Consider the following 13,148-nt stretch of genomic DNA (forward strand, 5'->3'; position numbering starts at 1 on the left):
ATCTGCGTTTGGGTTTCCGTTCGGGGGTCCACATAAAAAAGCGGCTACCTTAAGAAACTCGCGGACCGAACAGACTATAATGGGGTCCGTGTGGTTTCTGTGTGAAAAATTCTGAGAGAAAAGTGCTGCTTGCACCTTATGGGAACAGAATCCCTGAACGCAGATGTGAACCGGGCCTAAGGCTACTTATATTATGATTTCTGCTCCTACCAGCAGGGCCTCATTGTCTCAGTCGTGAAAATACACAGTATTTATGGATAGTATTTATTACTCGAGTATAAGCCGACCCGAATATAAGCCGAGGTCCCTAATTTTACCACAAAAAACTGGGAAAACTTATTGACTCGAATATAAGCCGAGGGGAGTTTTTTCAGCACAAAAACTGTGCTAAAAAACTCGGCTTATACTTGAGTATATACAGTACTTTGTTTTTTTGCAATTCCTTTAAGTGACACAACGACAATAAAGACCAAAATACAGATGCGACAACATCCAGTATCAAAAGGAACTGCGCTCCCCTTATAGGTTGAGAAAAACGGCTTTATTGGTATAAGGAATCACACGCTACGCGTTTCGGGTGTACAACTCGCCCTTCTTCAGGTGCATTGGTTTGCATTCTTGACCGCTGGGCTGTATTTTGGTCTTTGTTTGTTGTCGTTGTATATACACCCAAGAGGTGCGAGGAGTGCTGCAGCTTCATCCACCCCAAGGATCGTCTTGCTAATACGGAGATGTGACCTTGGTTCACAACTCCAGACGGTGAGCTCCTTTCCTTTATCTTTTTAACCCGAAATACTCCACTACGGGCTGCTCAGTGTGTTTTTTTTCTGTTTTTCTTTTGAGAATTGAAGTGACACAAATCAGCCAGTCCGCGTTTGCAAGAAAATTCCATATGAATACATTTTATTGACCAGCAAAGCAAAAATAACTTTTTTCCTCCTTTTTTTTTTTTGCGTTTTATCAGAACAAAAAAAAAAAAACCATGAATTTCATACAATATTAAGTCAGGCTATTTACAAAACTCGTCTTAATATTTATATATATATACACACATACAAATATTTGTGTTAAATATCTTACTCAGTTTTTTTGGGTATTCATAAAAAAAAAAAAAAAAAATTCTCAGAAGACGCCGCCGGTTAATAATTCATAGTAGATCACGGGATTGGTCCATCATTCCAATTGCGCACAGTGGAAGCTGCCATTTTTGGAAACTTTAATAAAAAAAAAAACTCAGATTGGAAAACGGCCATTTCCATTGTGGGGAGGGGGTGGGGGTCAATTAAAAAATAATAATTAAGTGATAGATTTCCCTCCAGGGGTTGCATGAAATTTTACTGATTATTTTTGATTTTTTTTGAGCAGCTTTGCCTTCTGGGTTTCGATCTCTGTTTAATAAAACCTTCATTCTAAAGGACAAAAAATTTTGAAGCAAGTCAATAAAAAAAAAATTCCTTATGAAACAAAACAGGACCGCCATAAAATCTAAACTTATTTACATGAGATCGTACAAAATATAAATAGGAGCGATGGTTGGAATAGTAGAAGTAAGTTTTTTTTCTTCGTTAGTGTGAAGCAGCTTTGCAAGTTTTTAACATGGAAAAGAAATATAAAAAAAAAACAAAAAAAAAAAACTAAATTCACAGGTTAATGTCCAGGAAGGAGAGAAATACAATGTGTAAATGCAGCAAAAATACTTGCAGGACAACTCGCGGACGTAAACAGATCCAAATATTTCAGAAAACAGAAGTAATACAATTGTGAAAATTTTTGAGAAAAATTTCTCGACTTGCGCCGTAGTCTCGCACTTCGAAGGACATCGATACTTAGAAGGTAATATCTTGACATCAATGTGTACAAAACATGATTGGGTGAGATCTATAAAAATCACTTCCGTCTTCCACCGCGAAGGCCGAGTCCTTACAAGACGAAGGAGTCTCTGTTAGGAGAAGAGATGCGAAGGTCCCGTCTGAGAGGACGCCGCCGCCGCGCGGGATTTGGTGCTCCGCATCTTCATGAACGACACTTAAAGACGTGGCTTGTTTGGCTTTCTCCCCTAATAGCGGTTTAACAGTCAGAAAATGCCTTCCCGAAAGGCAAAAGACGCGCCGTGAAGATCTGTTCAACTTGCCGACCAAAAAAAAAATTTTAAAAATTAAAAAAAAAATACCCGGGTTATTTTCGGGCTTCTCGAACCTGTTCGGATGTGTCAAACAATAACTTAAAAAAAAAAATTCTGTGCTTGCTTTAAAATAATAAATAAATAAAACGCTGTCCATCCGGGCAGATCAGAGTCAGTGACAATATACCCGTCTTATAGAAAGCTGCGGCGCCCCGTCACGTTCAAGAACCGCAGTCCTGGGTGTAACGTACAAAAACTTTTAAATTTTTTTGGCAAAATAAAATAATTTGGAGTGTGCGCCACATGGTGATAGGGGTTATTGACATTGGATAATGCTTTGGTATGAGGCCAGATGTTTTACAGCGAGCGAGCCCTGTTTTGGTGAATTTGAGCCTTTCTTCTTTTTCTGGGCCCAGTTAGACACTTACAACATCTAAGGCCCCATGTACACTAAGGCATTCTAGCATGGCAAGTATATTGAGCCATTGTTTTCTACGGCCCCATACACACCCCTATATATACATGGGTCAGTGTAGGGGGCAAAAAATCAGGACAGGTCGTATTTCTGTCCGTGTTGCATCCTGGGCTCATTACATAAGATGAATGGGATTCTGGAGAACACGCAGATCGCCCGTGCGCCATCCATGCCGCTTTCCCGTACATTGGTGTGCATGTGGCCTTATGTGATCTATGTAGGTCCCTAACATGGCCTGATTTTCTTAACGTGCGGGAGGCCTTAGGGCTCACTTGGTAGCACTCAATAGTCAATTTTTTTTGTAATTTTTTTAATTTTGCCAAAATGTAGGACTAGTTAGGTAACAAGGGTTGATCCTCCCACACGTGACGCGGACTCTCCATCCACATTAGTCTAGCAGTTGCCTGTAGCCTTGTCAGAGGACACTTACGATGGTCCAACAATCGGCCAAATAGAAAAAAAGTGTATTTGTTTGATTCTTAAAAAAAAAATTCTATATGGAAGGGAATGAGCCTTGTTTATCTCCACTAACAGTATCAGTCACTTTATTTCACCGCTCGCTGGGTGGAGCAGTTCGTCCATCTTGCGTCTGTTGTGGAAGCCATCTTGCCGTCAAACCTTAACTCTCCGAAGAGCCCACCTCTACGTCTCTGAGGTCGTGAACGCTTTCTGCCTCCTCTGGAATGTCCTGCATTCTCGGAAACTCTGCAAGGACGAGATATGAGATTATAGAAACAGGTGTCCATATATATATGAATACATGGCTGTATACGGCAATATCCATTACTATATTATATTCTATAGCAGAGGAATTTTTTCCCCAAGTTCCTCAAGTCTCTGAAGATCCCAAGACATTAGATTGTCCATACACCTTTAAAGGGATCCTACTCGTAGGAATAGCCTTAAGAAAGGCTATTCTTCTCCTACCTTTAGATGTCTTCTCCGCACCGCTGTTTGGTATATATTCCGTTTTCCATCTTTATGCAAATGAGTTCTCTCACAGCACTGGGGGCGTCCCCAATGCTGCAAGAGAAATCTCCAGCACCGCCTCCATCTTCTTCAGGAACCAGCCTCTACGTGCCGTCTTCCGGCCTGGCTTTCAATCTTCTACGCATGCGCAATTGGTTCTCCATTTTTTTGTGGCCACTTACTACAAGAGCTCACATAAGCAGCCACAAAAAAATGGCTGCACGTAGGTGCACTCGGCTCTGCCAGCGCAGAGCCAATTGTGCATGCATAGAAGATTGAACGCCAGCCCAGAAGACGACACGTAAATGCCGGTTCCTGAAGAAGATGGAGGCGGTGCTGGAGAGTATTCTCGCAGCATTGGGGACGCCCCCAGTGCTGCAAGAGAACTCATTCGCATAAAGACGGAAAACGGAATATCTACCGAACGGTGGTGTGGAGAAGACATCTAAAGGTAGGAGAAGAATAACCTTTCTTAAGACTATTCCTACGTGTTAGAAAAAAAGGGATTCTAATGATAGGATCCCTTTAATAGCTGACCGAGCTTCTATTCTTCCCAGGCTAGGTTCGGTAGAGCACGCTTGTTACTTGAAAACAGCTCTCACTTTCTTTGACAAATAACCCAACAAAACACTGTAGTATAAATAAGCCCTGCTGGGATTTCCTACTGTGAGAGGGGACCAGAGCTACATCACAGCTGAGCGTGCGTGTCTTCTGCAGCTCATCTTCACAATGGCTTCTCTCTCATAACTGAGGAACTGAAATTCTTGGGTCTTTCCTTTGTCTGACATCTTTTGTTGGGGGAGCGTCAGGAGACCCCCATACACATAAGATAATTGAACCCACCATTAGAAAATATGGGGTACAATTGGGTATTCCTAGAAGTATTTAACAATGTGAGGGTCTCTTACCTCGCGTGCTTGACGGTGATGTTGGCGGACCACCGCTCTCTTCTTCAGAGGACTCGGTGTCTGCAATCTCTGGCAGCCTTTCCAGCTCGGTCAGGTCACTCAAGTCGTCTTTTAGGTCCGGATCGTCTTGAAATGTGATGATGGGGAGTGGGCCGTCCATGGTAGAACGTCGATCATGGTTAGACTGTGTGGGGGCAAAGACAGAATCGTGAGTTCAGGAGATACTATTGGTGGACATATCAGGTGGAGGAGAAATAGGGTAGACGTTTACCTGTGGAGGTGTGAATGTCTGGTACAGGGCGTCTCCGGCAGGCAGGCTACGTCTTCTGGGGTCACTTAGTCTGGACACCCTGCCGATCTCCATTCCACTGTTGCTCTTTTCTCTCTGCGCCTGGGCCAGTTGTCTCTTTGCTTCTTCCAGCTCTTGCTCCAGTCGGCTCCTGACCTGCTCGCTTTCCCTTAGACGGGTTTCTAGTGTCCCGGCCTCCTGAGCTCGCTCTTCGCACTGCCTCCGGCTACGCCTCAGCTCCTCCTGTAGTAGGGTGTGCTGCCGCTGAAGCAGGGTCAGCTCAGTCCCAGGTTTATCGATACTCTTGGACAAGGGCTCAGCCACGGTCAGGTCCCGGGAATTAGTACGGGTCAGGCTTTCCTTCTTATCACTGCTGTCTGGGATCTGGAGACTCAACAGACTGTCCTGCTGTGTGACCACAACCTGCAGAGAAAACATATATTAGTGCTCCACCTTCTGTTAGGGCAGTGTCATTACAATTTTTGGGTCCTTTAGATTTCTCTAGACCTATGGACCTCAGTACCAGTAATATGAGCTTGTAGCCCATGTTACAAATGGTTCTAGTAGCGCAGCGCACGTTCTCACCTGTAGGCCGTGTAACAAGTTGTACAAGCTGGAAATCCTCTGCAGCGCCTCCTACAGGAAGGAACACAACAGGTTTAGTTACTTCAATATATTCGCTGTCCATTATGGCCTCACAATGGTCAAGAAAGAAGACAGATCTGCAGTAGGTCTGGGCGAGTAAGATCTGAATCACTTCTCCAAGTATTTAGGACGTTCCCCTTCTTACTTAGCCCGCCCCTTATCTATAGGTCACCTATGCTACTGAATGTCGGTTTTAGTTCATCACGTCTCGGCAATCCTGGTTGGATAACGTTCAGTGACTGACATATCCTATAGCCAATGGCCGTGTGAGACAGGATGACGTGGAAGCAGAAACATTGGAGTAATCAAATATAACAAGTTCTCATCCGTTCCCAGAGCCGACTTCTGATTATTCGGGTTATTTTGTAATTGCCCAGCGCTAATCTATAGTATACAGAGGAATAGATAGAGGCCAGCATTATGTATACAGGAGGAGGGATAGAGGACCAGCGGTGAGTATACAGGAGGAGGGATAGAGGACCTGCACTGAGTATATGGGAGGAGGGATAGAGGCCAGCATATACAGGAGAAGGGATAGAGGACCAGTGGTGAGTATACAGGAGAAGGGATAGAGGACCAGTGGTGAGTATACAGGAGGAGGGATAGAGGACCAGCGGTGAGTATGCAGGAGGAAGGATAGAGGACCAGCACTGAGTATACAGGAGGAAGGATAGAGGACCAGCACTGAGTATACAGGAGGAAGGAAAGAGGTCCTGCACGATGTATACAGGAGGAAGGATAGAGGACCAGTACTGAGTATACAGGAAGAAGTATATCTTGTGAATAATGAACCGTCACACAGTAGTTTAGGCTGGTGCATGGAAAAGGCTTCTCACCGCCATCTTAATGCAATAAATGAAATTTCCGGCACTCTATAAGTATAATGAATATAATAAAAGTGATGTTTTAGATATTCTATAAGTGGATAGTGTCCTCCGCTTGTCAGTGAAGAGTATATATAGAATACACATATCCTAAATCTGTGACATACACTCTGAGTATGCTTCCAAAACGTAATTTGTATTCCGACAAACATATAAACGTTTTGGTCTAAGTTAAAGACCTTTGGCAGTGTATTGGTAGGTAGGAGGAGGAATAGGAAGCCAAAGCAAATGGGATGTGGAGTTCTACTAGATGAGTGTCACTAGGTACAATACTGATGCTTACCTCCTGTGGGCTTTTATTCTGCAGCTGGTTCCCATTACGATCCTGTAGGAGAAGAGCAGACATGACGTATAATCAGCCGTGTGACAGACGGATTACACAGCAGCAGTAATGTATGGCATGATCAGGAATATGGATTCCCCGGTAAAGGACACAATCGTTACCACCATAATGTGTCCGACCTATCACCGCTCCCAGACATTACAATTCCCGCGTCACATGACAAGTCACAGAGAGATTTTATGGATTTACCTTTTGATCTTCGTCTTTGTTAGAATCTAGGGATCCATTCACACTGCTGCCTTCAGTATCTGCGGTAGACAATGACTCTGTTATACATAGTATACCCCAATACAGGAGCCATTCCTATAATATCCTGCATATATAGTGTGAGAACAAGGGCCCTCTGGTGGATACTCACGTGCAGGGTCGCTAGTGGTGCTGGATATATGGTTGTGCTCCAGTTTAAGGGAGTTCTGATCTGTTCCAGACGATAGTATCACATCCTTAAGCGCTTCCACTAGAAAAGAAAGAAAAACTTATTAAGAGTCATGAACATCACTGTATACTACCCCGCTGGTGGGGGTGCGGCAGAAATCGAGTATATAGTATATGTACCATTTATTAATATGTAATGTAAAGTAAGAGGCTGCAGTACTGCAACTAGCCAGCAGAGGCACCCTTTTATATACAGATTTGATCAATTAATTGGGTGTTTTGGGATAAGTCATCAATATAATGAAAGCGGTGGAGGAGACTCTGATGCAGGTGTGAACCTAGCCGGACTCGTGTCTGTATTTCTGAGGTGGCTCACCTTCCTTAATGGCTTCCGTGATGAGTTTCTCTCCTCGATAGCTGTCCGTCGATTCAGTCCTGAAGAGCTTACGTGTGTTGCCACTCACAGGGACATCTTCTCCGGCCTGCAGCTGAAGCACCTTGGTAAAGAGGGTCACTTTTTCTTCAAGTATATCTGCAACTTCTCTGTCCCTCTGTTGTATGACCTCTGCCGGAAAACACAGGGTTAATATTCTACCAAGTGGTCTGGTAGTCGCGTCAATGTCATCATCTTGAGAACCTGAAGAAACTTGATGATGGAAATCTTCCATACCTTTCAACTTTCTTAGTTTGGCCTCTACTTCAGTCTCAATTAATGGGAACTCCTCACGCTTGGGACATCTGAAAATGAAGACAACATGGAGACGAAATCAGTATGATGGAAGGAAACCTGCATCATAGTATAAAAGGACCTTGAGTTGGTCTACAGGATGACATCCAGCTCTACATTTACCATGGAGGGGCACCAAGAAGCCCGTACGCATTAGGTTAACATGGACCCGTCTTGACACTTCACAGAAACCACCCTCAATCCATTACGTACTAGGTGTACAGCTAATAGGTCACCTCAGAACAAAATAGTAGGTGTTTGCCACCATTAGAGGTCTCTGGTAGATGCTTATTCTCCTCCACCCATGGAAAACACATCCATCCATGGCCAAACAGGACACATCGTTGTTGGGGGCCCAACGGCTATTGAAAGTAAGGAAACCTTCAGACTTACACTTTGACAGATTGTGCAATAAGTTTCATCCATGTGTTCCGATCTTCTCGGGAAGCAGCATGAACCTCATACATCTCAGGAGGCTTGTTGCTGATCAAGAACATTCCCTTCTCCTGGTTGGCAATGTCCCGTACGATGAGGTTTTGTAGAGAGATGACAGGTGACTTGTCCTAGGATAAAAGAACACTAGTCATTGAAAGTAATGAAGTGAAACATGCCATAGTCTTATGTATAACATCCAGGTGAGAGGCCTACACTCAACTCCAACCCAGCAGGTCTTACCAGGGTTGGGAAGCAGTATTTTTGGTCCTTCTCTTGGAGCAGAATGAGAACATCAGTCATTAGCAGCATGATAACATCTAGAAGAGAAGATAAACCAGGATCAACCATCGAAAGACCCAGCGAGAACCACCAACACAGGAACGTAGTTAGGTAGCCAACATAGGCAGATATATCATAGAAGTCTCATCAGTGGTTAATCTACTGACCTTTGAAACGTCCAGCGACTGTCTTCCATAGCAAGGAACCTTCATGAACCAATTTCCGCCTCAGGAGCTCTTCCTTGGTGAAGCAAAAATTTCCATGAACCAAAGCTGTGGATTTACTGTCCACTTTCTGGTAAATCTCTTGCAGACGCAAATTCTTTTCATAGTTGTAGACTTCCTGATCGATGGTGGAAAGAAGGTCTTTCACAAGAGTCAGGGAGGTAGCCAAGTCCTGATGCTCTTCCTCATCACCTGCACAATCAAAAGCATTAGATGAGATGCACATAGACCTGAACGTAATGGTAGAGTCTAGTGTAACCGGCCAGGCACTGGTGTCTTCTGTATCCTGAACTACTAAATACAAAAGGTCTGTAGCATAGAGCTAGAGGACAACCTGAGGGATCAAATGTCTAACAGAAAACACTGCTACTGTTATCTATAGGAGACAGTATTATAGCAGTTATATTCTTATACATATGTACAGTATTATAGTAGTTATATACTTGTACATAGGAGCAGTATTATAGTAGTTATATTCTTATACATATGTACAGTATTATAGTAGTTATATTCTTATACATATGTACAGTATTATAGTAGTTATATTCTTGTACATAGGAGCAGTATTATAGTAGTTATATTCTTGTACATAGGAGGTAGTATTATAGTAGTTATATTCTTGTACATAGGAGGTAGTATTATAGTAGTTATATTCTTGTACATAGGAGGCAGTATTATAGTAGTTATATTCTTGTACATAGGAGCAGTATTATAGTAGTTATATTCTTGTACATAGGAGCAGTATTATAGTAGTTATATTCTTGTACATAGGAGTAGTATTATAGTAGTTATATTCTTGTACATAGGAGTAGTATTATAGTAGTTATATTCTTGTACATAGGAGCAGTATTATAGTTGTTATATTCTTGTACATAGGAGCAGTATTATAGTAGTTATATTCTTGTACATAGGAGGTAGTATTATAGTAGTTATATTCTTGTACATAGGAGGCAGTATTATAGTAGTTATATTCTTGTACATAGGAGTAGTATTATAGTAGTTATATTCTTGTACATAGGAGTAGTATTATAGTAGTTATATTCTTGTACATAGGAGCAGTATTATAGTTGTTATATTCTTGTACATAGGAGCAGTATTATAGTAGTTATATTCTTGTACATAGGAGGTAGTATTATATTAGTTATATTCTTGTACATAGGAGCAGTATTATAGTAGTTATATTCTTGTACATATGAGGTAGTATTATAGTAGTTATATTCTTGTACATAGGAGCAGTATTATAGTAGTTATATTCTTGTACATAGGAGGCAGTATTATAGTAGTTATATTCTTGTACATAGGAGTAGTATTATAGTAGTTATATTCTTGTACATAGGAGGCAGTATTATAGTAGTTATATTCTTGTACATAGGAGTAGTATTATAGTAGTTATATTCTTGTACATAGGAGTAGTATTATAGTAGTTATATTCTTGTACATAGGAGCAGTATTATAGTTGTTATATTCTTGTACATAGGAGCAGTATTATAGTAGTTATATTCTTGTACATAGGAGGTAGTATTATATTAGTTATATTCTTGTACATAGGAGCAGTATTATAGTAGTTATATTCTTGTACATATGAGGTAGTATTATAGTAGTTATATTCTTGTACATAGGAGCAGTATTATAGTAGTTATATTCTTGTACATAGGAGGCAGTATTATAGTAGTTATATTCTTGTACATAGGAGCAGTATTATAGTAGTTATATTCTTGTACATAGGAGGCAGTATTATAGTAGTTATATTCTTGTACATAGGAGCAGTATTATAGTTGTTATATTCTTGTACATAGGAGCAGTATTATAGTAGTTATATTCTTGTACATAGGAGTAGTATTATAGTAGTTATATTCTTGTACATAGGTGGTAGTATTATAGTAGTTATATTCTTGTACATAGGAGTAGTATTATAGTAGTTATATTCTTGTACATAGGAGTAGTATTATAGTAGTTATATTCTTGTACATAGGAGTAGTATTATAGTAGTTATATTCTTGTACATAGGAGCAGTATTATAGTAGTTATATTCTTATACATAGGAGGTAGTATTATAGTAGTTATATTCTTGTACATAGGAGTAGTATTATAGTAGTTATATTCTTGTACATAGGAGGTAGTATTATAGTAGTTATATTCTTGTACATAGGAGTAGTATTATAGTAGTTATATTCTTGTACATAGGAGGTAGTATTATAGTAGTTATATTCTTGTACATAGGAGCAGTATTATAGTTGTTATATTCTTGTACATAGGAGCAGTATTATAGTAGTTATATTCTTGTACATAGGAGGTAGTATTATATTAGTTATATTCTTGTACATAGGAGCAGTATTATAGTAGTTATATTCTTGTACATAGGAGGCAGTATTATAGTAGTTATATTCTTGTACATAGGAGCAGTATTATAGTAGTTATATTCTTGTACATAGGAGGCAGTATTATAGTAGTTATATTCTTGTACATAGGAGCAGTATTATAGTTGTTATATTCTTGTACATAGGAGCAGTATTATAGTAGTTATATTCTTGTACATAGGAGTAGTATTATAGTAGTTATATTCTTGTACATAGGTGGTAGTATTATAGTAGTTATATTCTTGTACATAGGAGTAGTATTATAGTAGTTATATTCTTGTACATAGGAGTAGTATTATAGTAGTTATATTCTTGTACATAGGAGTAGTATTATAGTAGTTATATTCTTGTACATAGGAGCAGTATTATAGTAGTTATATTCTTATACATAGGAGGTAGTATTATAGTAGTTATATTCTTGTACATAGGAGTAGTATTATAGTAGTTATATTCTTGTACATAGGAGGTAGTATTATAGTAGTTATATTCTTGTACATAGGAGTAGTATTATAGTAGTTATATTCTTGTACATAGGAGGTAGTATTATAGTAGTTATATTCTTGTACATAGGAGCAGTATTATAGTAGTTATATTCTTGTACATAGGAGTAGTATTATAGTAGTTATATTCTTGTACATAGGAGTAGTATTATAGTAGTTATATTCTTGTACATAGGAGCAGTATTATATTAGTGATATTCTTGTACATAGGAGCAGTATTATAGTAGTTATATTCTTGTACATAGGAGTAGTATTATAGTAGTTATATTCTTGTACATAGGAGTAGTATTATAGTAGTTATATTCTTGTACATAGGAGCAGTATTATAGTAGTTATATTCTTGTACATAGGAGTAGTATTATAGTAGTTATATTCTTGTACATAGGAGTAGTATTATAGTAGTTATATTCTTGTACATAGGAGGTAGTATTATAGTAGTTATATTCTTGTACATAGGAGTAGTATTATAGTAGTTATATTCTTGTACATAGGAGGTAGTATTATAGTAGTTATATTCTTGTACATAGGAGTAGTATTATAGTAGTTATATTCTTGTACATAGGAGGTAGTATTATAGTAGTTATATTCTTGTACATAGGAGTAGTATTATAGTAGTTATATTCTTGTACATAGGAGCAGTATTATAGTAGTTATATTCTTGTACATAGGAGTAGTATTATAGTAGTTATATTCTTGTACATAGGAGGTAGTATTATAGTAGTTATATTCCTGTATATAGGAGCAGTATTATAGTAGTTATATTCTTGTACATAGGAGCAGTATTATAGTAGTTATATTCTTGTACATAGGAGGTAGTATTATAGTAGTTATATTCTTGTACATAGGAGCAGTATTATAGTAGTTATATTCTTGTACATAGGAGTAGTATTATACTAGTTATATTCTTGTACATAGGGGCAGTATTATAGTAGTTATATTCTTGTACATAGGAGGTAATATTATAGTAGTTATATTCTTGTACATAGGAGGTAATATTATAGTAGTTATATTCTTGTACATAGGAGCAGTATTATAGTAGTTATATTCTTGTACATAGGAGTAGTATTATAGTAGTTATATTCTTGTACATAGGGGCAGTATTATAGTAGTTATATTCTTGTACATAGGAGCAGTATTATAGTAGTTATATTCTTGTACATAGGAGGTAATATTATAGTAGTTATATTCTTGTACATAGTAGTTATGTTCTTGTGTGTAGGAAGTCTGAACAATTTTTTCTACGTATTGAATCCATCTATTTTCCTGTGGACCTGTGTGACAACCTATTTTGCGAGACATAAATTTGCTCAATTTTCACTACCCTTCGCCCACTCCTCCTGGCAGCTAACATACTGTACATTAGTCAGTGAGTACATAGGAGGCTTCACTCTGCAGGGAATATGACTCACATCTGCACAGAGTATGTCTCACCTTTAGAATTCTGCAGTATGCGATCGATGAGGACTGGGTACTTGGTGATCCTCTGGGTGACTAGTAGAATACACTCTGGTACTCCATGCCTCCGGAGCAGCTGAGAACGAGTCAGTTTCTGTATGGTAAGAGGACATAAATGAAGGAATTACTATAATGTCTCCAATGTATCACATTACTAACAT

General features: G+C 39.1%; 1 protein-coding gene across 2 annotated transcripts in view; it reads right to left on the reverse strand.

Moving 5' to 3' along the window:
- Positions 1-942: 942 nt before the first annotated feature.
- Positions 943-13,148, reverse strand: part of ARHGEF2 (Rho/Rac guanine nucleotide exchange factor 2) — a 172,537-nt gene continuing 160,331 nt past the window's right edge. For both annotated transcript variants that reach the window (XM_075283299.1, XM_075283300.1), the window contains 13 exons: positions 12,964-13,081; positions 8,619-8,867; positions 8,413-8,489; positions 8,131-8,300; positions 7,681-7,748; positions 7,387-7,575; positions 6,994-7,092; positions 6,825-6,883; positions 6,576-6,617; positions 5,349-5,399; positions 4,746-5,186; positions 4,475-4,658; positions 943-3,302 (listed from right to left, as the gene is read on the reverse strand). In XM_075283299.1, coding sequence (XP_075139400.1) covers positions 3,217-3,302; positions 4,475-4,658; positions 4,746-5,186; positions 5,349-5,399; positions 6,576-6,617; positions 6,825-6,883; positions 6,994-7,092; positions 7,387-7,575; positions 7,681-7,748; positions 8,131-8,300; positions 8,413-8,489; positions 8,619-8,867; positions 12,964-13,081 — 1,833 coding nt within the window. In that variant the 3' untranslated portion in view covers positions 943-3,216. The remainder of the gene's footprint in view (positions 3,303-4,474; positions 4,659-4,745; positions 5,187-5,348; positions 5,400-6,575; positions 6,618-6,824; positions 6,884-6,993; positions 7,093-7,386; positions 7,576-7,680; positions 7,749-8,130; positions 8,301-8,412; positions 8,490-8,618; positions 8,868-12,963; positions 13,082-13,148) is intronic.

This window comes from Leptodactylus fuscus, chromosome 7 (assembly GCF_031893055.1).
Source record: "Leptodactylus fuscus isolate aLepFus1 chromosome 7, aLepFus1.hap2, whole genome shotgun sequence".
Lineage (NCBI taxonomy): Eukaryota > Metazoa > Chordata > Amphibia > Anura > Leptodactylidae > Leptodactylus > Leptodactylus fuscus.